The sequence below is a fragment of the Podarcis gaigeae genome (genome assembly GCF_964106915.1).
Source record: "Podarcis gaigeae genome assembly, chromosome: 10".
NCBI classification, from domain to species: Eukaryota; Metazoa; Chordata; class Lepidosauria; order Squamata; family Lacertidae; genus Podarcis; species Podarcis gaigeae.
The window spans coordinates 16,356,941-16,383,074 of NC_139686.1; the positions used below are offsets into that span (position 1 = coordinate 16,356,941).

At 45.9% G+C, this 26,134-nt stretch overlaps 1 protein-coding gene across 4 annotated transcripts in view; it reads left to right on the plus strand.

Moving 5' to 3' along the window:
- The first annotated feature begins 10,335 nt into the window (after positions 1 to 10,335).
- RERG (RAS like estrogen regulated growth inhibitor) overlaps positions 10,336 to 26,134 on the plus strand; it is an 89,224-nt gene continuing 73,425 nt past the window's right edge. The window contains exons 1-2 of one of the 4 annotated variants that reach the window (XM_083700990.1): positions 10,336 to 10,610; positions 20,471 to 20,649. In XM_083700990.1, coding sequence (XP_083557116.1) covers positions 20,589 to 20,649 — 61 coding nt within the window. In that variant the 5' untranslated portion in view covers positions 10,336 to 10,610; positions 20,471 to 20,588. Of the gene's footprint in view, positions 10,755 to 18,574; positions 18,695 to 20,470; positions 20,650 to 26,134 lie in introns of those variants that run through there. The other 3 variants (XM_083700993.1, XM_083700991.1, XM_083700992.1) reach the window with 3 other exon arrangements.

Sequence of the window (26,134 nt, forward strand, 5' to 3'; positions counted from 1 at the left end):
GAACTCCAGCCTGAACATTTTGCTATAGCTTAAGAGTCCCTTGCACATGTCTGGCATATTTTTCAACTCTACATTACCCAAAGGCATTGATAAAACACCATAACAAATTAATAATTGCATCAAGGTGTCTTTTGTACAGTGTTTTATCAATGAACCCAAGTCCTCAGATGCTGTGTCCCTTTCAGGTCATCCGGCTTTTTCTGTGGTGGCACTCAATAAGTGGAACTTCTTGTCCTAATAGATTAGTTTAGCTTTGCTTTTATTTGTGTTCCGCTAACAACTGAAAACTTTCCATTTTAAACATGCTTTTTCTGATGATGTTACTACTAAGTAAGTTGACCTGTGGCCCTGTCTCTTTTTGCTTTTGCTGCTGTTCTTATTGGACTGCTTGTGATTTTTAATAGGTACATCACACATAGCTTTTATGTTTGCTTTTATATTTAAAGGCAAGCCTACTTAATTAGCACTTTCCAATACAAAATGCAATGCAAAACATAGCCATCAATTGAAATTTGCGTTTCTCCAATACAATGTGATGCAGTTCTCCAGCCAAGTACATACTAGTGGAAATGACATATCCCCAAAAATGCATCGCATTATAGGAAAATGTTTTGTAAAAATGTGTATATTAGGCAGAACTGTATGCAAACGAATGCTTATATTAGAAGAAATTCGCAAGAAAATGCTGGTGAATTTTCACGATAACTTTTTTGCAAGATTAAAAAAAGATTTCCAACTGATGTGGAAATCTGAGAACTGAACTTGAGAGTGGAAAAATGAGAAACTGACCCAAAAAGCTGTAATGTAAAGATTCACTCATCCCTATGCACCAGCTCCAAATCTCCAAGCGCATCTGTGGCTGCAGGTTCCCCGTCTATCCATCAATGTTTATGAACAACAAAGATGTTCAGAAACCACCCTTTAATTATTCCAAGGACATCATCTGCAAAGGAGGGGGAACGGAATGTGGCGTAGAAAAAAATCAATATTAATGCGCCACATTAAATTAGATCAACCCCAGATTACCAAAGACATTCTATTCCATACAGTATCTGCACATTTAATTTGTGGTTTGCTTTTCTGAATAAATTAGCGCCGTCACAGTAGAATTAATTAAATTGGCATTAAAAATATATCAACTGCTTAGTATTCTTCTGCGAGAGAGGCAGGGTGGGTGGGAAACCCTGCAATGAATGTATCGTGCCCCTAGGAATAGGAATGTCATTAGCAACTAAGAGAAATGAAAGAATGCTTGCGCACACTTGGGTGACATTTACAATTAAAACCACTCATTCAGCGAGATCTCTTTATTAACCCACCATCCTGGGGAAGCTTCGCTGAATTTTGAAGAGGGGACTGAGAGACTGAAAAATGGGTGTGTATTCTTAAAAAACTGCAACTAAAATGCAGTTTAGCCCTGACTTGCTAGCTTTCTGTGTGTGGGGATTATTATTGCCATTCTTTCTTTTTATCTAGGACCATTCAAATCTATGTCTCAACTTTGAGTCTGAAATGGTGCAGCCAGACACGGGGTCACCACCTGGAAAACTGACAGTCAAAACAGGATATTTGGAATAAAGCTTGGAAACACTTCTACCTCTTGTTTGATTATCAGAATTGGAAATAGATCCAGACTTAGTTACCTTTAAAATAAGCACAGTGACATTACCAAGCGTTCCCTTCACTTAGTCAAAGTTTCCCATGCAATCATGATCATGTCTACTCAGAAGTAAAACCTACTGAATTCAGTGGAGCTTGCTCCTAGGTAGGTTGCAGCCCAAATTTGGGTCCAACCGTATCTCTCTGGCTGCACACAAAAGAATTGCCTTTCTGGAAGGTCCATTTAGCTCAATATCCCATTTCCATATTTAATCACATAAACTACACAGTTGTTAAATGTCATGAGCAGAACATGGTGGTGATGTTTCAGAGCTCCTAGGCAGAACAGTATGGCAACAGATTTGGAACTTTGGAACTCCCTGCCCATTGAGATTATTTTGGGTGCCTGCCAAAACCCCTTTGTTCCAGCAAGTTCCCCAGGCCTATAATTTTGACTCTTGAGAGTCCCATGGACTGCAAGAAGATCAAACCTCTCCATTCTTAAGGAAATCAACCCTGAGTGCTCACTGGAAGGACAGATCCTGAAGCTGAGGCTCCAGTACTTTGGCCACCTCATGAGAAGAGAAGACTCCCTGGAAAAGACTCTGATGTTGGGAAAGATGGAGGGCACAAGGAGAAGGGGACAACAGAGGATGGGCTGGTTGGACAGTGTTCTCGAAGCTACCAGCATGAGTCTGACCAAACTGCAGGAGGCAGTGGAAGACAGGAGTGTCTGGCGTGCTCTGGTCCATGGGGTCACGAAGAGTCAGACACGACTAAACGACTAAACAACAACAATAAATAATTTTGACAAATGATTTTACTAGGTAGGTTGTTGTTGCTGGCATCTGTTTGTCTCGGGAAACCACGAAAGTGTGTGACTTCAGGACTGAAATCAAACTGTTGGAGAGTTACAGCACGTCTTGTGGCTGTAGAGACTGATAAGTGTTCCTAAATGTTACTGGTTTTACTTTATCTTTTGTTTAAACATAGCTTGCTTTTAATGTTTTTTTATTTTATTTGGTCTTTTATTTGGCCTTAAAAACTGCTTAGAGATCTTTTGTTTTAGTAAGCGGTATATACCATATTGGCCCAAATATAAGCCACACCCGAATATAAGCCGCACCTTTAAAATTGGGGGGGGGGGGGAGAGAATACCCGAATATAAGCCGCTTCTTTAAAATTCTGTACTCACTCACATCTGTTCCATCTGTCTGTTTCAGCAGCGATATCGTAAAAGCCAATTTTTGTAAGGTCACGAATTTAAGCCGCACTTTAACTTTTCACGATCAGAATTGGGGGGGGGGGAGGCTTATATTCAGGCCTATATAGTATGTTTTGTAAAAGCAAATCAATAACTTTTGATCCTGATGTGGATGAGGGCCAATTGCATGGTTCCCCCCCCCCCCCGTGGTTATGAAACAGCCACGATTACACAAACAAACATCAAAATAAGTATTAAAAACAAGACTAAAAGCAATTGTGCATAAATGAATGGATCCAATTAAGCCCTACTTCAGAAAATTAAGGTCCAAAGGTCTGCATGGATATAAAAGTGTTTTTGCCTACTGCCTAAAGGCAGATAGTGATGGTAACAGTGTGCCTCCCTCGGGACAGCATTCCTCCAGGGACAGGGAGCCACCACCGAAAAGGCCCATTCTGGTGTCACTTCGCTTGTGGGGAGGCACACAGAGACGGGTCCATGCACTACATATTGAGTCACTGAGTTCCACCTATTCATAAAGGTAAAGGGACCCCTAACCATTAGGTCCAGTTGTGGACGACTTTGTGGTTGCGGTGCTCATCTCGCTTTATTGGCCGAGGGAGTCGGCGTACAGCTTCCGGGTCATGTGGCCAGCATGACTAAGCTGCTTCTGGCAAAACCAGAGCAGTGCATGGAAACGCCGTTTACCTTCCCACTGGAGCGGTACCTATTTATCTACTTGCACTGTGTGCTTTCGAACTACTAGGTTTGGCAGGAGCAGGGACCGAACAATGGGAGCTCAACCCATTGTGGGCATTCGAACTGCCAACCTTCTGATCAGCAAGCCCTAGGCTCTGTTTAATCCACAGCACCACCCACGTCCCTTCCACCTATTAATACTGTACTTCATTTCTTTTTATTTGCCTTGAAACTACTGCCTTCCACTCTTGCTGACTGACCCACCCAGAAGTCGTGTCTACCTGTGGCTTGATAGGAGAAGAGGCTGTAAAATCAGCTCCTAGCCTTTCCTATCAAATGAGTAAACAAGCCCATTGTAGCCTGCATTTCAATCAGCTTAAGGAAAGCCCCTCGGACAGGCAAAATATGGTTTCATTCAATCAGCTGAAGCAAAGCCTGACCAAGATCTCCTCTGAAGGCTTTGCAGCTTAAAATACCCTTGGGGGCGGGGGCGACATAGCAATTGTTTCCAGAGACAGGAAGACAGTCTGGCAAATAAAAAGGCCTTGGTGACATTTTCCCCAAAGATGAATGTAGATGGCAAGTGAGATCTACAACAAAATGTTGCAGTGCTGCAGCTCAGTGCACCTCCATACGGCCAGCAAATTGAAGAAAGGATCTAAGCACAAACTGGGAAATTTAGCTTTGTGCCATTAAGGAGCCCATGCAGATTGCTGGGGTTGTGGGGTTTGTGTTTAATAATAATTATTATTATGGTCGTAGACCAGCTTGTGGGGTTTGTGTGTTTTTGCAGGTGTGTCCTGCAACATGCCATTGATGCATTAATACTGCATTAATGGTGGATTTATACTGGACTGTCCACACACCACTGCACACTTTATTAGTTGTTCCATAAGGCTACCCCAATGCTTCCACATTAGTGCCATCTGCCGGGGCGCTACTGCACTACAGTGCGACGAAAGCAAAACAAAAATCCGGAACAGCTGTGGCATGAAAAGTTATAGGCATTTAGCAGAAGCAAATGGTATTGAAAGTGTAATCTCTTATAACTGAGACTGAATCTCAGGGTTGTGGATTCAAATCCCGTGTTGGGCAAAAGATTCCTTCATTGAAGGGGGTTGGAGAGCCAGTGTGGTGTAGTGGTTAAGAGCGGTAGTCTTGTAATCTGGGGAACCGGGTTCGCTTCCCCGCTCCTCCACATGCAGCTGCTGGGTGACCTTGGGCCAGTCACACTTCTTTGAAGTCTCTCAGCCCCACTCACCTCACAGAGTGTTTGTTGTGGGGGAGGAAGGGAAAGGAGAATGTTAGCAGCTTTGAGACTCCTTCGGGTAGTGATAAAGCGGGATATCAAATCCAAACTCTTCTTCTTCTTCTCCGGACTAGATTACCCTTGCAGTTCCGTCCCACTCTATGGTTCTGTGCTTGTCTAGGATTGCCCCCAAGGCACAATAAAATGGACACCTGGAGGTTCCCAAAGCATATACCCTAGCACAACAAATCCACTTTTAAATCAAAACTGACTTTTGCAGCTAGGAAAGTGGTGTGGGTATACATTGAAAAGCGTAGGGAGAACGATGATTTACAGGAAGACATCTAAACACCTTGTAGTCAAATCAGGATGAATGCAGGATGAATGCTCATTGCCTGCATAACCTACCCACAAACAAATCAGAACGGACACAATAAAGACCAGATAGAATCTAACCTCCTCCTAAGCTTTGTGCAAGCAAATCAGGGTGAATGTTCAGGAGCCTAGAATCCGTCGGCCATGCTGATTTCCACATTTGGAAGTGGTTGTTTCCATTGCTGAAATTCTCTGCATGTGATGGATTTCTCGGGAGCCTCAGAATATCCTCAAAAACGTGTGCAAATCCATTTTAATTGCACCGACTTGTGGAAACATCCAGCTTAACCTAGACTGGTTGCTCGTTACTGTGTGGAGTTTGTGTTAAAATTAATCCTCTTTGAAAGATTTCTCCATGAAACAGATGCCATCTGGCCACCTATTCTGTCTCTCAGAAACGGTAATCAGTCTGTCTCTAGACAAAGAGTTGATGATTACAGAAACTAAACTTGTCTATGCTCTGGGCCATAGACACAAAATAGCAGCCACTCAGTGGCCCCTTGAAGTCGCTCCACCAAGGCCAAACAAGACGCATGGAGGCAGCAGCAGGCTCAAGCTTTGAACCATGCAACCTGGCGTACGAGGAGAGGGATTGCTGCTCCACAGTGCCCCCACCTTGAGAACGGCAGGAAGGGGAACTGCAACTCAGAAGTAAATTCACCAGTGCTGTATCTCTTTCCTATAGTCATGGCCAAGTCCCCTCACGGCTGCATACCTTTCTAATAGGTAAAGGTAAAGGGACCCCTGACCATTAGGTCCAGTCAAGGACGACTCTGGGGTTGCAGCGCTCATCTCGCTTTATTGGCCAAGGGAGCCAGCGTACAGCTTCCGGGTCATGTGGCCAGCATGACTAAGCCGCTTCTGGCGAACCAGAGCATCACACGGAAACGCCGTTTACCTTCCCACTGGAGTGGTACCTATTTATCTACTTGCACTTCGTGCTTTTGAACTGCTAGGTTGGCAGGAGCTGGGACCAAACAAAGGGAGCTCACCCCATCGCGGGGATTCGAACTGCTGATCTTCTGATCGGCAAGCCCTAGGCTCTGTGGTTTAGACCACAGCGCCACCCGCGTCTCTACCTTTCTAATAGGATACAACAATTTGTATCCAAAAAAAAGAGAAGGAAGGAAGGAAGGAAGGATCAAACAAACAAACAAACAAACAAACAAAGAACTGCCTGACACTATAGGTAGCCGTATCAGTCAGTACAATGGCCTTACTACCCATTGTGCCACCCATGTAGATCTTTTCATATCTCACGTTAAATGGATTATGAAGCGAAATCTTTAGTTTGCCTTCTTCAGACCAATTGCTAACAAAGAACGTGGCCTTTCATCCAAAGGCTTCATGGCACGCCTTTGACTGCAGCCGACAAATTGTCTTTCAGTATCCAGGCAACGGAGCCGGTAAATATTTCCATCAGCTTCCCTTTTTGTTCATTCAAAAAAGGAAAAGGGAAAAGGGAGCTGGTCAACAAGCCAATCTGTGGGACAGTCCTTTTGGTCTAGCAACACTAAGGCAATTGGGGGGGGGAGCAGGATTGATTCACAGATGAAAACTCACTGCCGGCTGATCGCTGCTTAGCTTCAGAACCATTCATGTTTAGACCAACTGATTCACAATGTTTTGGACAAGGGATTTCATCCCCCTGCAAGCAGACCTTAAATATACAGCAATCCGTATTCTGTTAAATATGAAACACTAGCTGGCAGCACTGCGCTGAGATTGCTTAATGCATGTGTGAATAGGGCAGTGATAGAAAGTGAGGTTCTTTGAAACGCCATGGTGCACCTGTGGCAGCAAAGATGGATGCCTTCATCTGCCCCACTTGAAATAAAATATGTCTCTCCCATATCGGTCTCTACAGCCACAGAAGGTGTTGTAACTCTCCAACAGTTTGAGGTGCACTCTTGTCTTTTGAGATAGCCAACAACTGCACCTACCTTCCTCTCAAGTCACTCCAATCAGCCATCTTGCTGTAGACCCTGGGGCTCCAGTGCTGGGATAGCTCAGTCAGTAGAGCATGAGGCTCTTGATCCCAGGGTCATGGGTTCGAGCCCCGTGTCGGCCAAAAGATTCCTGCATTGCAGGGATGGCCCTCATCATCCCTTTCAACTCTACGATTCTGTGAAATGCATGGAGCACCCTCCACCGGCATTGATTCTCTTCACACGCATCCCTTTGAGGGTGCTCAGCTGTCCCCTTCGATTCACGTGAATGGGAGCATCCTGGATATGCCACTGTACCCAGACTTTGTAATTCCTTATGCTTACGGCTTGCTGGGCATTCCAACACAGTGCGAAGACCTTCTTTCCTTTATTTAGTTGATTTATAGCCAGCTTACTATATGACAAAGCTAGACAGCATCTTAAAAAGCAGAGACATCACCTTGCCAACAAAGGTCCATATAGTTAAAGCTCTGGTTTTCCCAGTAGTGATGTATGGAAGTGAGAGCTGGACCTTAAAGAAGGCTGATGGCCGAAGAATTGATGCTTTTGAATTATGGTGCTGGAGGAGACTCTTGAGAGTCCCATGGACTGCAAGAAGATCAAACCTCTCCATTCTGAAGGAAATCAGCCCTGAGTGCTCACTGGAAGGACAGATCGTGAAGCTGAGGCTCCAGTACTTTGGCCACCTCATGAGAAGAGACGACTCTCTGGAAAAGACCCTGATGTTGGGAAAGATGGAGGGCACAAGAAGGGGACGACAGAGGATGAGATGGCTGGACAGTGTTCTCGAAGCTACCAGCATGAGTTTGATCAAACTGTGGGAGGCAGTGGAAGACAGGAGTGCCTGGCGTGCTCTGGTCCATGGGGTCACGAAGAGTCGGACACGACTAAACAACAACACTATAGAGAAAAATATACTGAAGCCATTTGCAATCAGGTGTCTCTTTTTAAAGTTTCATGGTGCGAGGTTGATTTGCATACCTCAAATAGATATTGAAAATTAATAGAAGTCACAAAGTTTCACCGGTTCCCACAGCGATAGGAAAGATTGCTGATGGGAGCGTTTTAATTCAGCCTTTTGTGAGCACAAATGTGGCCTGTAGGTGGTGCTATCAAACTGCGTTTGCACCAGGCAGTTGGCACCAATGATCTCATGGAAGAAGCATTATTGCTTCCCCCTCTGCTATGTAGCTTTCGAACTTTAACATTCCACTTGGGTGAGTTTTGCTTTTTTAAAAAATAATAATAATAAAATGCCACAATAGGTGTCAACATAGCACACTAATGCCTCTGCTGCCTGCTTCACTAAGGGGCATGTGCTTTCTGAAGAATGGGAGGGTGGGTTGCTTGCTTTGGAGGGGGGAAATATCAATGCCTCGCTTTCTTTAAAAAACTGGACCTTCAGGCATGCTTCTGAGGAGGGGAATCGAAAGCAATTGATTAACAGACAAATTAAGCAGGTGGGAGATGGAGGCAAATCTTGAACAAGGCCCAAAGACAGAAGGACCATATGAATGGGCTGAGACCTGAATTCTAGCACTTACCCTGCCAGATCTTTGCCTTCATCTTTCTGCTGTTAATAAATATATATTATTTCAAAGCGGGGGAGCATGCACCTAAGGCGCTGGCTTTTCAGGGAGTGGCATATTCTGGGAGGGGGGGGTGGTAGTTACACAAGCCTCTAGCTCAATGCCTAAGAGCCATTATGGAAAAAGAATAACAGAGATTCTAGTCCTATCGGGGTTTGAATCATCGCCAATTTCCAGGCTTGCATTGAAGCAGACCTCATGTGGGTTGCAAAGACAATTTGCCGGGAAACCTCTATGGACCGGTGTATTGATTCTTTCTCCCCTTCTTGCAAGTCTTGTCTCGTTTCTAAGAGAGTACCTTGAATTAAAAATAACCTCTGAGCAGTAACAACTGATTGGAAACGTGCTTCTTGTCAAAGTGAAGAAACAAGCTCGCTCCCCAAAGCACCCTGTTATATCTTGTTAAAGGGCTCTTAAAGAAAAATGTTCGCTGCAAATAAAGCAAATATATATGGACGTGGAATTTGGTCACAAATTGGTCCAGAGGCTACTTACTCGAAAGCGCATCCAGTAAATTCATAATTCAAACTGGTATTGAAAAGGGGCCAAGGCTGGACAGCTTCCATTCCCAACCAGATGTGTTGAACAACTCCCATCAGCACCAGCCAGAATGGCCAAAGGTCAGGGATGTTCATCGTTTCAGTCCAAAAAAATCTGAAGGGCACCAGGCTGATATTAAGAATGAACCCGAGCTGACAGTAGAAGTGGAGCATACACGGATAGCCTTCCACAAACTTCTCTAATTCTCTTTTAAAGCCATCCAAGTTTACTAACCATCGCTGCCTCTTGTGGCAGGGAGTTCCACAGTTTAACTACATGCACCATTGTATGGGGAAAGCATTTTCTTTTTGCCTGCCCTGAACCTTCCAACATTCTGCTTTATCCAACATTCAGTATCAGGAGAGGAGGAAAAGTTTTATTTATCGCGGTGGTTTCAAAGGGTGTGGTGCACCACACAGGTCTGGCAGAAGAGGATGGCAAGAGTGATGGGAAGATTCAAGGACATTCCAGCAAACATTTCAACATTTCTGTGTCATATAGTATAATACCACAATTTATCTATTTGCAGAATATGGATAGATATCTTTTCAGAAGGAGAGGAAGAGCATCCAGTGAAGCTGAGGACAATCCCAGTTGCCGTTTATAATTACATTTTGGGAATGATTCATGTTCTTTGGTAGCTACATTGTTTTATACTTACTGGATGTCCCCTGATCATATTATGAAGCAGCTGTGTTCTATGTTATTCATCAAGCACCGCTAGGGGTTGTTTCTTTTTGTTTTCCAATGTATTTCTTATAGAGAAAAAATTCGGTGAGCAAATTTTTATGCTGAAAGTGTGGCCCAGAGGGGAAAAAATTGAGAACTGCTGCTCTGGCCACTTTTATCATTCCTTACGCATCGTTTTGTACTCCACGCTTCCTTTTTACTCGCCTTTTACCCAAACTAAACAAAAAACCAGTGCGGCCACCTTTCCTCATCGGGGAGCTGTTCCAACTTTTTGGGTCGTGCGTTCTTCTCGCTGCGCAAATACGCGCACGCTCGAAAATAAACTCTGCCTCCCCACCTCTCGAGGCTGCCATTTTTTGGTATGCGGTCCCCCGAGCCGCCTTGAAGCCCGGCGGCCTGCCGGTGGCGCCCTAGAGCTTCCTTTCCCCCCTATTGAAAAAACCGGCGGCGTGATTCGTTGCTCCCACAGCGTTGCCGGCAAGCGAGGGAGACGCGTCGGGCTGCTTTGGAGCGCTGCGCTCCGCGCCGCCTTTTTAAACGCCGCAGTCTCTGCCGCTAGCCGAAGAATCCGGGGGGTTGTCCATGGCTCGGCGGCGCCTCTGATCCGGACGCCGGGTCCCTTCGTTTGCTGCAGCGTCGCAGGGTTGCCGGGCTGGAGGCGGGCAGGGAAAGACCTGACCTCGAGGGGCCGCCTCCCGGAGCGCAGGCTAAGCGAGGTGAGTCGGTTTCGCCGGATGGGAGACCGAGGGTCGCTGCGCGTTTGGAAGGGTGATTCCCCCCCCCCCCCCATCGCTGCGGCAAAAGCACGAGAAGAAAAGTGCCGCCGCCACAAGCTTGCAGATCTCCGGGATCGTGGGCGGGTAATTTGCATTTAAAATGTGCCGGAAAGGAAGAGTTTTGTTTCGTCCTTCCCAAGGATGAACGGGGACGAGAGCGGAAAGAAGTCTCCCAGGTTTAAAAGCCAGAGCACGAGACTCTTAATCTCAGGGTGGTGAGTTCGAGTGCCGCTTTGGGCGCAAGATTCCTGCATTGCAGGGGGTTGGACTAGATGACCGTTGGGGTGCCTTCCCACTCTACGGTTCTATGATTGTCAGGCAGAAAATGACAGCGAGAGAAAGAGTGGAAAAGGAGACGCACTCCCTGGAAGGGGACCTCTTTGCAGCAACAACACCACAAAGCTGCAAGCTTGCATATCTGGTTTATTATTTTTATCGATTGCATTTATGCCCCGCCTTTTTCCTCCCGCTCCCCATTTAATCTGCACAGCAACCCTGCGAGGTAGGTTAGTTGGAGAGGCAACAGCTGGCCCAAGGTCATCCGGCAAGCTTCATGACCGAGCGAGGATTCGAACACTGGTCTCCCAGGTCCTGGTCAGGCACTCTCACTATTATGTCTGCTCAGAAGTACGTTCATTGGGACTTACCCCCAGGGAGGAGGGCAGGATTGCAGCTGCTGAGGAGGCAGGTGCAAGAAGGTGTGGCGTGGTGAGTGCATATTTTGAAGATTTTCGCTCCTCTCCAGGGTAGAAGAGGTTGAGGGAGTTAGCTGCAGAGAGGTTGGCGTCTTCTGCTCTTTCGTCGAAAGCATCTCCTGGCACCTTTAAAGGCTGTTAGATTTATGGGGGTAGAAGCTTTCGAGGCTCTGAGGAAGTGGGCAGACGTCCACCAAAACTGGTGCTTCTGTTGGACTATAAAATGGCTCGGTATTCTCCCCAGCCGCACACCCACAAATCTGGGATTCAGCAACGGATCTCCCTCATCTGTTACCTGCGTGGCTCATTCGCAGAGCAGAGCTACCTGGGCTGTTTAGGAATCCTGGCTTCTCAATCCTAGGAACTTTTTCCACCCGCCAAGGCAATGTTGGGCTGCTAGGATTGGAGAGACTGGGAGCCCCTCGAGACTGTGTGTTTGTGGGGGGGTGTGATGCAATGATAGTGGTGGATTCTGGTACTTATTTTCTTTTTGAATTGCATTTATATACCAGCGTTTCCTCCAAGGAACCTCCAATGTGGTTCTCCTCACCCTTCATTTTATTATCACAACAACCTGCAAGGTAGGTTCAGGGTTGAGAGACGGGGGCTGGCTCAAGGTCACCCAGCAAGCTTCGTGGCTGAGTGTGGATTGGAACCCTGGTCTCCCAGGTCCTGATCCAGCACTCAGAGGACCATCCAAACTGGACCATCCAAACTTCAGTCGTTTTAATCTGTTCTTCTGCGACACTTCTCCGATGTCATCTCATTATTGCTATAGAGGCGACGAAAGTGTTAACAAAAGCCGGACAAAAACAAAAGTAACAGTTATAGTCTTCAAAAGTGGAAATTCTGCAGGAAGTTACGGGGCGTGCACTGATTTGGGAACGAAACAGTATGTCCGCCCCAAAACTTTTGCAGGTGCAAACAATGTTGATGGTGGGTTTGCGTATGACCACCCTGATACCATGAGTTCAAATCAGCATGGATGCACAATAAAAAGGGTATCTTGGAAGGGCCCTGAGGTTCAGTTCCACTTCTGCAGCTCCATAAGTCACTGGGTGACTTTAAACTAGTCCCCCCCCCCTCTCTCTTAACATACCACCTACACTGCAGGGTTGTTGTGATGTTTAAAGAAGGGAGAACTAGCTATGCTGCCCTGAACTCTTTGGAAGAAGGGTGGGTTATAAATGAATGGTGAAGGTACTCTGCATGTGTTCAGAGGCACAGTTTTCTTTTTCTTAAAAGAAGTTCACGTTACAGTGGTACCTCAGGTTAAGTACTTAATTCGTTCCGGAGGTCCGTTCTTAACCTGAAACTGTTCTTAACCTGAAGCACCACTTTAGCTAATGGGGTCTCCTGCTGCCGCCGCGCTGCTGGAGCACTATTTCTGTTCTCATCCTGAAGCCAAGTTCTTAACTTGAAGCACTATTTCTGGGTTAGCGGAGTCGGTAACCTGAAGTGTATGTAACCTGAAGTGTATGCAACCTGAGGTACCACTGTATATGTTTCCACCACCAAAATCTAGGCCAGAGTTTAATTTACCTTGGCTGGGAGCATGGCGGCTCAGAAGTCCTGCGCTCTCACTGCATGCCTAGGCCAAATGTGGATATTTGGGGATCAGCTGTGGCTATCTCAATGCTCTGAGAAAGGTGTTCTTGCACATGCTTGGAGGGCACAGACCTCCATCCTTAATTCATGTATTTTCAGGGTGATCTTAGTGGCACAGAAAACGTGTTCTATTTCAAGCTCAATAATCTGAATTACCAGTACAGTATTCCAGGCTTTGGCAAATCACCCTTCTGGGGAGGAGGGGGGGGGGGACCTTACATAAGCTAAAAGTGTCTGGGGGCCAAAATGCTTGAGATCATTTGGTAGCTCAGGAGCTACCAGAGAGCTATGCTAGTGTGTCAGTTTGGTACAGCTGAAGGTTACTTTTTGTCGTCTTCTTTTTTTAAATAAAAACTTGTAATTGTTTTGTTTTAGACCATGAGACGCTTTGTAATTATAGACCAAACATCCCTTCCCTCTTGGTATGCCTTATTATGGACTTGGTAAATCACAAAACTGTATCCTATACTTTTGTTTGCTGGCAATTGTGACAACTTTCCCTTTTAAAACATTAACTTTTCTTTCATTTCTTTTCCTTTTTAAAAAAAAAACTTGCTTGTTATCAAAATAAAATAAATGGAGCAGCATGTTATTTTTTAGGGGAAAATTCTGTCCTGCCTTATTTTCAAAAACGGAACTCAGGGGGGGCAAGAATCACAGCACAGTTTTTGAAAATAGTATATCATGCCCACCTTTTAGGCAAAGTTTTTGTTCCAAAATGAGCCCTGAACAGCAGCAGCACTTTTTAGTTTTACACCTGCTGCTTTTTTAATAGTCTCCTATCAAGTTCCATGAGTTTTTCATCTGGACTTTTCTTTTGCCTCTGAAGTTAGCAATTGGTGGGGCAGATTTATACCCGGGGTTGCCAGTTGTTGACTCTTACTGTACTTTCTGGGTGATCAGAAGCACTTTCATCAGGACACCTTGTCAATGCTGTGTTTCTCTGGCATCCTGACTGTGTCCAAGAAACAAGGCTGCACAGTAGCCAAGACAGGAAATAGATGCATATGCCTGCTTTGTTTACGTGTGGCTTTTAAAAATAGCTTTGCAAGGATGAATGAAAGCTCCTGCTTTGTTTAATTTAGCATGAAAATGTTAAGTCTCTGGAACAGGATACTCTACTCAAAACCTAAAAGATGTACCACAATATTATCTCTTACCAGAACAGTTCCAAGACATTGGAAGACCTGCCAGCTTTTGACTTTCACAGAGCTCCTTGTCAGATTTTTTTCTGTTACTTTTGCAAAGCTCAAGAACATTTCCTTCTCTCCTTTTGTTAACGTCACGTTACCAGCTTCTGTGCTTCCTCCTCCTCCTTCTTTTTTTTTTTTGTCATCTCCTTGCAGATATTATCAGTGCTCAGGTATCTTTGACTTTTGTCCAGGCACACAAAAGGTTTTAGAAATCCACAAGATGCAGTGAATAATAGAGAGGCAATCTTCTGTATGGGATGGCTGTCTTCCAGCTTTGGACATCTTCAGACATGACCAGTTTCAGAGGTGGGGCAGGCGTGGAATATAATATGTGTTCTTTGTGGTAGATCTCCGCAACATTCAATAGGCATAAGGAGAGCTTTGCTAGATCAGACCAAAGGGCTATGTAGCCTAGCATTCTGTCCCCACAGAGAAACAACCAGATTCCTGTGGGAAGCCCACAAGGAGGACATAAGAGCCCCTTCCCATCTTCTGATTCCCAACAACTGGTCTTCAGAGGCATGCTATCTCTAATACTTAAGGTAACACTGTGATCACTCTCTGACTATTAACCATTGATAGCCAGCAACTTGGATGCAGTGGCGTAGCATGGGGGGTGCAGGGGGGCCGGCCGCACCGGGCACAACATCTGGGGGGTTAGGGTTAGGGGGTGCAAATCCACGGGTTAGGGGGTGCAAATCCACGGGTTAGGGGGTGCAAATTACTTGCCTTGCCCCGGGTGCTGACAACCCACGCTACGCCACTGCTTGGATGGCTTTAAAAGGGGGTTAGCTGAATCAATAGAAAACAAAAGCTATTATCACATCTTATGGTAGTGAAGGTCATAACTTTAAATATGGGCTCGTCCACACTTCCGCCACTTTCCCCCAAAAAACTTGTTATTTGCCACCAAATCGGAACAAGTGTAAAAGCGGATTGAGCGATAAACGGCAGGTTTTCCTGGGGAAAGTGGTGGGTCTAACAAAAAGTCTCTCAGACCCATGCCTAGAAAGTACAGGACAAGCGGAAAACCTCGCTGGTTTCTAGGCCTAGGAGAAGCAAAAGTATGGATCAGCCCATGTGCCAAGTGCAGAAATATAATTTCCCCTCTGTCCATTCAGCTCCATTAGATGACCCTGAGTTCCGGTCTCTTGAGAGAAGCCTACCAACTTTTCCCCTCCCCACTATGTACACTTTGTATTCCTCCCTTGCTCACCATTTTTCTACCCCAAAAAGCTCCAAATGTTGTAATCTTTCCTCACAAGGGAGTTGCGCTGTCTCCTTGATTATTTTGCTTGCTCTTTTCTAAACCTTTTTGCAGCTCTACCTCACCCTTTTTGAGGTGAGGAGACAGAGCTGTTCATGGCATTGCTGCGCCACAGATTTGCACAAAGGAATTATGATAATTGGCAGCTTTGTTTTCAATCCCTTTCGTTATGACCCATGACACAGAAGTTTCCTTCACAGCTTTCACACTTCGGGGTGACGTTTTCAGAGAGTAGAGTGTTGGTTTCTTTTTACTTTTATCTTTCTCACCGGCCTTTTGGCCTACTGAGGCCTTCAGCAGATTATTATTTTTTGCCAGTATTATAAACACGCCTGAGCCAACAAGATAGCTCTGGGAACAAAGTTGTGATGAAAAAGAGCTCCAAGGGCATCAGCTGTAATCCAGAACAGAATTAAACATGTTTAAACCAAATTATTTCAGTGAGCTGAATTTATTGGATGGTGGTCACCATGTTGTCTGACTGCAAAGTCCTGGATCCTGGAATCATAGAGGAGGAAGGGACTATGAGGTTCAGTCGAAACCCCTTTGCAATGCAGGAATCTTTTACCCAACATGGGGCTCAAACCCTTGACCCCTGAGATTAAGAATCTCACGTTCTACAGACTGAGGTATCCCATCAGAGTGCTAAGCTTGGAGAGCCCAACTATGTGCTTCTTACGCATAAAAAAATGAATTCTAAATTCTGTTCCAAGCAAAGTTGGATTTATTTACTTATTGCCAGCCCAATAAATCAGGCAAGAGCAGTGTTAGAAACTTACTTAAAGTGAAATAAGTCAGTGTTTAGTGAAATAACTTGGCATGGAGCACTAAAGTCTGCATTTGGGCAAGAACATTCAAAAGGCCTCACATCACCACTCAAAAAAACTAGTGGAATCACTTCACATGCCCAGCTGTCAGTCCTCAAGTCAAATAATGGTTGCTTGGCCATAGTATGGGTGAAAAGGATCTCAGGGCTATAGTTGATCATTAACAGTGCGATGCAGCTGCAAAAAGAAGAAAAGAGCCAGTGTGGTTTAGTGGTTAGAGTGCTGGTCCAGGATCTGAGAGATCAGGCTTCAAATCCCCAGTCAGCCATGAAGCCAACTGGGTAGTCAATGTGGAAACAAGTAGGAAGCTAAGGTTCCCCTCGTCTGTCTGTCTGTCTGTCTGTCTGTCTGTCTGTCTGTCTGTCTGTCTCTCTCTCTCTCTCTCTCTCTCTCTCTCACTCACTCACACACACACACACACACACACACTTTTGCCCCCTTAGTATAAATGCAGATGCGGTATCTCTGAGTGTGTGGCACGTTCCTATAGCAATAGCTATCCAACAGCTGTATCTCAGGGGGTAAAACATCTGCTTTGCATGCCAGAAGGTCTCAGATTTGGTCCCTAGCGTCTCCCAGGAGACTGGGCAGTGGAGGAGATACCTGTCTGGTACCCTGGAAAGCTGATGCCAGTCAATTCAGAGACTAGACGGATCAGTGGGTCCGACTCTACATACGTTTGTTTCTGTGTTTTCTCACATAACTGATGTCGTTTGTAGCCACCCTGTGAAAATAGAGGCTGATGAAAAATACTCTCTACAGTTGCTTGTCAATTGTTAGCATAGCAAAATAATAAGTCTTGTTACGATGGCTTTAAATGACACTCCAGGCCAGAGTCTTTTTGCAGATATGCTATGTAACACAACAACAACAACTTTTTTATTTGTACCCCGTCCACTCTGGGCATTTTCCAACCAAGTATTAAAAGCACAATAAAACACCAAACATTTACAACGTCCTGGGTTTCCTTCCAGGGCTGCCTTCAGATGCCTTCTAGAAGTCATATAGTTATTTATCTGTTTGACATTTGATGGGAGGCCACTACCGAGAAGGCCCTCTGCCTGGTTCCCTGTAACTTCCCTTCTCGCAGTGAGGGAACTGCCGGAAAGCCCTCGGAGCTGGACCTCAGGCTGAACGATGGGGGTGAAGACACTCCTTCAGGTATTCAGGGCCAAAGCCATTTAGGGCTTTAAAGGTCAGCGTCAACATTTTGGATTGTGCTCTGAAACATCCTGGAAGCCAGTATCATTGATTACTTATAACTGCCCCAATATTATGACGAGCACAAATTATTGTGGATGCATAATAAAAAGGACATCTGGAGGGACCTTTGATTTTGGGCAAAGCGTTTCTGCGTAGTTGAAGATTACTCACACCCTCTTCCAAGAACGCCCACACTTTTCCTCACAGTTGTCAGATGCTAAACTCTCATGCTTTTCTGGGGTGGGCAGTGTTGGGAAGGGTGAGGCAGTCAGTGTTGTTCCACTCCACCTCTTAGCATTTCTCACAGAGAACTCCTCCATCAAGCCGATGAATGAGATGGGATGGGGCAGGGTGGGGAAAGCTTTTCCGAGCCCTATAATAAAACACCTTTTAAGCCTTGCCTAACTCTGCACTCTGCCCCTGATGCAGATTGCACAAAGGGCTTCTGAGCACTTCAAAGCACAGAGGTTTGTTTAGGGGGAAATGTAGAGAAGCATACCTTTCTGAACTGGTGTGGCTTTTATAGTAATTCCTGAGAACCAATAATGGGAATTACAGTTGGCTGTGGGGAGCTGACTCCGCAACGGCGTTAATGGGTTTTTCGTCCATTCAGAAACGTAAAAAACTGTATTGGAAGTTAGTTGTCAAGGCCAACTGCTGGCAATAATAATTGCAGCTATCTTGGCTGGGGTGGAAATGGGACTTTTTCAGTATTTTGAGCCGATTATATTGAAGAATGTCGAGACTTTATTCAGCGGTTGTGTGTCCTATGGTATCTATTAACTGTTAGGTAATTTTGCCAAACATGACGTTGACATTCTCTGTTATGCAAGCAAGACAGAACCACCGAAAAGCCCCACAATAAAGCTCCCCTGAAAACAGGAAAGCACAGAGTTGCACCCTCAAAAACGGTCTGAATCTGGATTGGCAGATCATTTTTTAAACAAGGGCCATACTTCAAAATGATTAAGTGTTGACGGCTAGTAACGGGCTGCTTAACCCTTTCCTCCCAACTGTAATAGAAGTTTGTGCAGAGTTATTTCCTGATTATGCCCTTTAAAGTATGTTTTTAAGGCAAACGGTTTTGTGCTTCTGTTTTTTTGAAGTGACCAGCCATTGTGCGTAATGAGGCATGGGCTGTGCTCAAGCTGTGATGCCCCCACACAGGAGGAATTGCTAAAGATAGCTTTGACTGTGTGGTCCTCAAATGTGACTGAAGAGCAGAAGGGAGGTGAGGTCTTGGGTTTGTGGGTGACGCTTGGAGCCAGGGAGGGAGGGGCTGAAACAAGGACCTACAAGGACCAAATGGAGGAACTGGTTGTCACTTTTTACCCTCTAGGCTCCATACCATGGGTTACTGGAAGCTTCGCTCCTCCATCTGCTTTGCTGCACAACTTCTTTTTCCTGAAACTTAGCTGCACAGGAATTGGCAGAAAATGCATGTGTTGTAGTACCAATGGCTTCTGCTGTTGCACCAAGGCTTGAGTTGGTTGGGGTGCAGATGCAAAATGGATTGATCCATTAAGGCCACATTGGGGCCTTGGCAATTAATCTGTGTTCCCTGCTTCATGCAACAGCACATTGGGTTGTACTGTTTAGTATCTTAGTTCTATAAAAAGAAATTGGGGTGTGGGTTACAGGAATAACGCAAAGGTCACTCCAGATGCATTGTGTTGTTGATGCGCAGGCCTAAATTTTGCCCATTAACATTAACCTAAATTCTGTGTCCTTGTGTCTTCATTCTCCTGGGGATGGCATGGGGCGGTCTTGAAGGGCAGCCAGTTGCTGGGAATCACAAGTGAGTTGTGGCATTTCTTGGATCCTGCTTTTGGACTTCCACCAGGTATCTGGTTGGCTAGTGTGAGAACCAGATGCTGGGATAGATGGGCCTTTGGCCTGATCCAGCAAAGCTCTTATCATGAAGTTATGTGGAAAGGTAGCATCTCAGGGAATAGGGTTCTTGCCAAGATTTCCACATCATTTCCACATCTTTTGTATGCAAGCTTATACACACACACACACACACAGTGGTACCTCGGGTTACATACGCTTCAGGTTACATACGCTTCAGGTTACAGACTCTGCTAACCCAGAAATAGTAACTCAGGTTAAGAACTTTGCTTCAGGATGAGAACAGAAATTGTGCTCCGGCGGTGCGGTGGCTAAAGTGGTGCTTCAGGTTAAGAACAGAATGGACCTCTGAAACGAATTAAGTACTTTAACCCAAGGTACCACTGTATATACACACACAGAGAGTCATACCTCGGGTTGCAGACGTTTCAGGTTGTGTTTTTACGGGTTGCAAACTGCCGAAACCCAGAAGTACCAGAACGGGTTACTTCCGGGTTTTGGTGGTCACACATGCGCAGAAGCGCCAAATCGCAACCCTCACGCGTGCAGACACACTGCTGTGGGTTGCAAACGCTGCATCCGGAGCATCCATTTTGTTTGTGTGTGTTTGTTTGTGTGTGAATATATATATATATATATATATATATATATATATATATATATATGGGATCATTCAGGAAGGGAGTCAAGTCCATCCATCGCCCCAGCTGTGATCTGAAGAGAGGGGGCTGTAACATGTGATTCTTCTGAACAGAGCCATCATGATGCAGTGATGTAGAGTGCCAGACTTGGACCTGGGAGACCAGGCGTCAAATGCCCGCTCAGCCATGGAACTCACTGGGTGACTTTTAGGCTAGTCACTCTCTCTCAGCCTAGCCTAGGTAAATGTAATACGCAATATAAAGAAATATAGCTTTTGCTCTTTTTCTTCTTCCCCCATGCCCGAAGACGGAGAACCACCCCCTGAGCTTTTAGAAAGGAGATTGGGTCTAGGTTCATGGCTTATCGTTTGAGGGCAGCGTCTGACGAAAAGCTCTCCCTGGGGGTCCTTGAGAAACAGGACACCCCTCAACCCTCTGCTGAGACCTTGGCAGTGGCTGGCAGCACCCCTGTTCACCTGCTCATTCCTTCTCTTTGGTGGGTCTTTTTCCATTAGGCCCTGCTTGAAAATCACAATGGCGCGGTAAGGCAGAAGAAAGGACTTGGCCATTCATTCTTCGTACCAGTTTGGTTCAACCAGTGACGTTTCTGTCAGCCTCCATTTTCTCCCCGCCATGGCTAAGAGCGCAGAAGTGAAACTGGCCATCTTTGGCCGAGCCGGAGTGGGAAAGTCAGGTATGTCTGCTTTCTCTTCCATTGCTCCTTATTCTGCTTTGTTTTCTTGTGTTTTTAAGATGTATTTTTCCACACAAACACACACACACAGCAGAGTTCTGATCTAGCTGAGGTCTCTCACACCTGTAATTCTGTTTTATATTTTAAAAGGTTGGAACATTTTAGCCATTTTAGCCACTTTAGGTGCATTAAATAAACTCTGAAGCTGCTGCCGCACACCGAAAAGGTCACAAGAATTGACCTGAGCCAAGATGTGGGAGTTTCTTTTAAAACAGGCATCACACTGTGATTGTGTTGGTGACCAAACCCGACCACCCACCATGGTCCCACTGAGTCTTCGGGAACAGCAAATAGGGGCAAGGGGAGAGGGTCTCAGGCACCTTCAGGGTCAGTGGACTGTCTTCACCCTTCTGTGGAATAAAGATTTGGCCACCACTAGGACAAACCTGTGTAGGGTAGCTTGGTTGAGTAGCCTTTCCTGGAAGATAGATGAAAAAACCTTGGGCCACAGGTGTAGAAGCAGCCGCCCAGGCCTGTCTTGGTCTGGTCTTTAGGACTCTTCCCAGGCCACACCCTCCTGAAGCCCCACCCCCTGCCCCAGGCCAAACCCCCTCAGTGGCCCTGCACTGTGTCCTCCTTGAACAATTTTTTTCTTGAATTGTTATAATGACTCTTGTCTGCCTGGATGGAGAATAAAGAGTTGCGTATGTAGAAACCTCCTGATTTTACATCACAGGGGTAAGAGGTACACCTCTGGCCCTGCCCACCTCTGGCCTGTGGCCCCTGGAAGGTTTCCCATGGAAAGAATGTGGCCCTGGAGCTGCTAAAGGCTCCCTCCTCCTGCCATAGAAAGTCAGTGGTAAACAAATGAAACGTTTCATCAGAGGAGGTCAGCATGACTTTTTGGAATGACCCAGCTTTGCTGTAATTTACTTCATTCAAAGCATTAGTGCTTTGGAACGGGGGCTGTGTGGAGGGAAAAGCTGCCAGCCTGCTGCTTAACCGATTACCTCCCTTATGGTCTCCACTTAAAAATTAGCAGTTTGCCAGTTTTTGTCCTCTGACTGGAAGAATTGTTCAGGTTCAAGCGTATTGAGGGGATGGGTGTGAAAGCAAAACAGTTGCAGCTGCGGAAGATGGTAAAATGTCAATGCCTAGTTCTGAATGCGAATATTTAGTGCTCATATAGCACATTCCAAGTCCTTTGCAGACATCCTCAGTACAATATCCCTGAGTGGCAGGCCGTGAGGATCCCAATTTTGTAGATAAATGGGAATGAACAACTGAAAGCATTGTTTTGGCTAGCATTTTCAGCCCCACCTCTTTTCCAGAGAGCAATGTTGTGGGAGGAGCCTGAGTTCAGTGTCTGCTTTGCTCGCAGGTGGTTCCTGGTTCAATTCTCAGCATCTCCAGGTAGGGCTGGGAGAGACCCCTACCTGAATTTCAGTGTCTGTGTATTGACTACATGCCACTGTCAGTGGAGACAGTGCTGAGCTAGATGCACCAGGGGTCTAACTCAGTATAAGACAGCTCCAACTGGGCTCTAATTAAAGTGCTGGCACCTGGGGAGGCTGCAAAGTGCAGAACACTGGTGTGATGATTTGTAGAGTAGGAGGAAGGTTCAATACCTGTACCCAAAGCATGAGAATGTAACTGAAATCTTCTCTCCCCTTTGATAATTTGCAAATGCAGTTTCTTGAGGGTTAGTTGAGTGGGGAGGTGAGAAACTGCTGGATGATTTGAGGGGGGGGGGCATGGCACTAGAAGAAATGCACAAAAAGGGCTGCAGTGACTGGTTCAAGATCACCCAGGAAGCTCTGGGACTGGGTTTGGGGTTTTTTTAACCCAAATCACCCTGCACAAATGCCAACACTTTAGAAACCAGATGCATTTTGTGCTATTTGGTGGTCGTTTATTACATATGCCGAAATACCGGGTTTACAAAATACTTTCTTGCCATTGTTGAATGTCATGATTATATTTCTGCTCTGAACTTTGTGCTTGGGTATCTCAGTTTCTTCTGGCCAATGAAAACAGTGACATTGTCCTGATGATATGCCCTGCAAGGTCCCTGCAAGAGCAACACAGAAAATGAAGGATGTAGGCAACAATACATAATACATAAGAAAAATACATTAAGAATTCATTCAATACATTAGAATGAATAAGATCACTTTCCTGGCTTCTGGCATAGAGGGGAGGGAGGTATGGTTGTTTGTTTATGTATTTCTTGTTACATTCAGTTTCTATTTTCTGACTTCATACAGTGCATTTATCACTGAAAAGCTGATAAAAATTATTAGCATGTCCAGCATTTTAGCCACAACACTATGCTAGCTCAGCCTCTCTGAAGCAGGGATTTCTCAGACACCACGCCATGCCATCGCCCTCCTCCTTTTTCTGCTCTGCAGATGGTTTTCTTGGCAAAGTGTGGTGCTCGCTTTGCGAAAGGGGAAGTCTCTGGACTCTAGCACAGCCACTGGGTTTTCTGCTTGGAGCAGCCTGGCCTTGATGGATGTGCTCAACTCTCAGTTCAAGTAGATAGTTGCCTAATGGATGAGCTTCTCCTTCTCCAGATCTGCAGGGTTTCGCGCCATCAAAGGGAGGCCGCTGTTGAATGCAAAGCTGCCAGGAGGAAAGTCTATCCAGCATTATGACTTATGTGGCAGTTCTTTGCGCTGCCTGCTTTACTCGACAGGGCTGGCCAGACAGCTGGAGGGCCTTGCCAAGCAGCGTGATCCAAAAACATTAGCCAAGATCCCAGAGGAGGAGGCCTTGATCCACTATAAAGAGAAAAGTGCATGCAACAGTAAATAAGATGACCGGGACCGCCAGGAGTCCCTGACAGTTGTTCTATCACTGGTGCGGCTCATAGTTCCTATCCAACAGCCAGACACTAGACTTAAACACTTATGGTCTTCCAAAGTTCAGATCTGGCTCCAAGATTTGGGGGTCCCCAGTTCATTTGCCCTTGGTGTCATGGACTGGTTGGATGCAGAGGAATGGTGGAAGGCACCAGCTTCCACCAAAGGGAAGAAGGCTTAGAGCCCAGGGAATGGTGGTGGGATGAAGATGAGTGGTCAGAGTGAGAAGAGGGAGCAGACAGAGCGGAGGAGGTGTTGAAAGTTGAAGAGGTAATATGATTTAGTGAGCAGGAAGAGAAGTCCAGAATCAAAGGCAGAAGCTGAAGCAGGAGAGGAGGGAAGCCAAGAAGCAAAGATGGGTCAGGGAGAGGCATGGGTGTCTCCTTATCCTGCTGCAACAAGCTCCCCTCCCTTCTGGTCTCCCAGAACCAGAAGAGGCATGAAGCGGGAGGAGCAAAGGCAGGCAGGCGGGTGCAGTCTCTGATTGCTTGAGAAAAAACCTCTGGAGAGGAGGAGACATAGATGGCTGTGGAGGGTGGGGACCTTTAGTCTCTGCGTCATGGGGGCATGACCTACCAGGTCATGGGTTGCTCTGCTCATTAGGCCTGACACTCAGCCAAATCTGTGAAGATTATGTTTTTGCTAATAAAGAGTTAACTCCAACTTGCTTGGTGTGATTTCCTGCTGGCTCACTCCTGTCACTTGGGGGGTCCCTGGTGCTTGCCCATGGTGGTGGCAGCTATGCTGATCACACACTTTCCCTGGTGATGCTGGCTTATGCCATCCACACCCTGAAGTGCCAGGAAGAAGGCTGGCACTATTAAGCTGATGGCCCCAAGTAGTCTGCACATGTGGCCCAGTGCTGAGAGCGGCACCACGCCACACCCTCAGGTAGCCTACTCTGCGTCAAGGACCCAGGAGGGGCCCAGCAGTGGTGCAGATCAGAACTCCAGCCTATATACACAAACTCTCTGCCTCCACCAGCTTGAATAGCACCTGCCTCACCCTCAAACATAGTCCTTTGTCTCATCTAACTAAGTATTGTCTGCAATGACTGGAAGCAGCTTTCCTGGCTTTCACACAGGAGATATGGATATGGTGGGGAATGAACCTGGGACCTTCTGCGTGCAAAGCAGATGCACTGTCACTGAGCCACAGCCCTTCCCCAATCATTGTTGGCCTAATTAAGCTGGTGTTGATGGGGCATTTGCACGCATGACCAGTTGCTCTGCTCAGTTCCGTGCCATCCCCCAGTCCTTCGCACCAGCCCAGGAGTGGTGGTAGTGGCAGTATCAGCGGGAGTGGTTTGGGATCTGGCAGGCAGTAGTGGCAATGGGCTTTGGGTTCTCGTGCTTCTCTCAATATACGCCATATGCTGGCTTTCCAAAGATGAATATATGGAATACAAGATGGTAGAACAGTTTAATTCCTCAGGGTGGTACTGCAATAAGTTTCACAGAGTGGACCCACTGAAGAAAAGACCTGAAAAAGAGACAACGTGCATACTTTTATAACCTAAGAAAATCTTTATTTTTGTTATTATTATTAAAGTGGAGCCACTGAAATAAGTGAACATTAAGTTTGGGCCATTAATTTCAACAGGTCTGCTCTGAGTAAAACTTACTAGACTATCACCCTTTGTTCCTTCCCACCTCCCCCAAGATCACATCCACACCCTACATGACTTCCCCAAAGAATCCCAGGAGCGGTGATAGTACAAATGTGCTTTGATGGTGTGGTGACCCAAGAAAGGGTGCTTTGAGGAATCTCAGTGCACTCTTAACATTTAACCCAGAAACATGGGTCCTATTGAAGGAGGTCCTTCCTGCATCTCTGGGTCAGTGATCCTAAGGAGAGATTTCTTTTTAGGGTTTATCCGGCAAGCTTTCTTTCCCTTTCCAGTGCCTTGATTAAAGGCTTCCTCGCAAAGCTAAAAACAGACTGGCGAAACTAGTGCTGGGAAGCCTCAGAAGATAAACCAAGAGAAACGGGCCTGTCAAGTGGTCAGTCTGGAATTTCCGTAGAGCTTTCAAATAACTCGTTTGAAAGTTGGTTAGGTTGCAAGCCTTGTTCAGATGCTTGGTAAACCTTTGCTACTAGCAACAACTATTTTTGCGTGTGCAAAATGGGCCCCTGAGCCACTTCTGCATCTGTTATGTAGAAGAAGTCTGAAGATGCATCCGTGTGCAATGCATGTTTGCCAGAGAGTTGTGGCTTATTGCAGCTCTTCTTGTAAAGAAGACCCTCCTGAAAAATGACCATCCTAAGGGAGATGTAGCGGTCACATTTCCTACTTAAGGAACGACAGTCCTCTGTTTGAGGGAGTTGCCACTACGCCATATGGGTTTGGGGCTCTGGATTAGTCAGACGGCAACGACAGCATGTGAGGAGTGGAGTTGGGGAGAAAATTGATCCCAGCTGAATCTATCAAATTTGCACTTTTCTGAAACAGTATGTGAACAGAAGCACAGCTAGCCTTTGAAATTTGCACTTCTGAGAAATATGAGGTGATTGGACCCTTTCTGAACTCAAAGCATGGGTACCCCTAACAAAAATTTAAAATTCGGCTGAATATTTGGAGTTTATTATGTATTGGTATAATTTGGAATTAATGGGATATG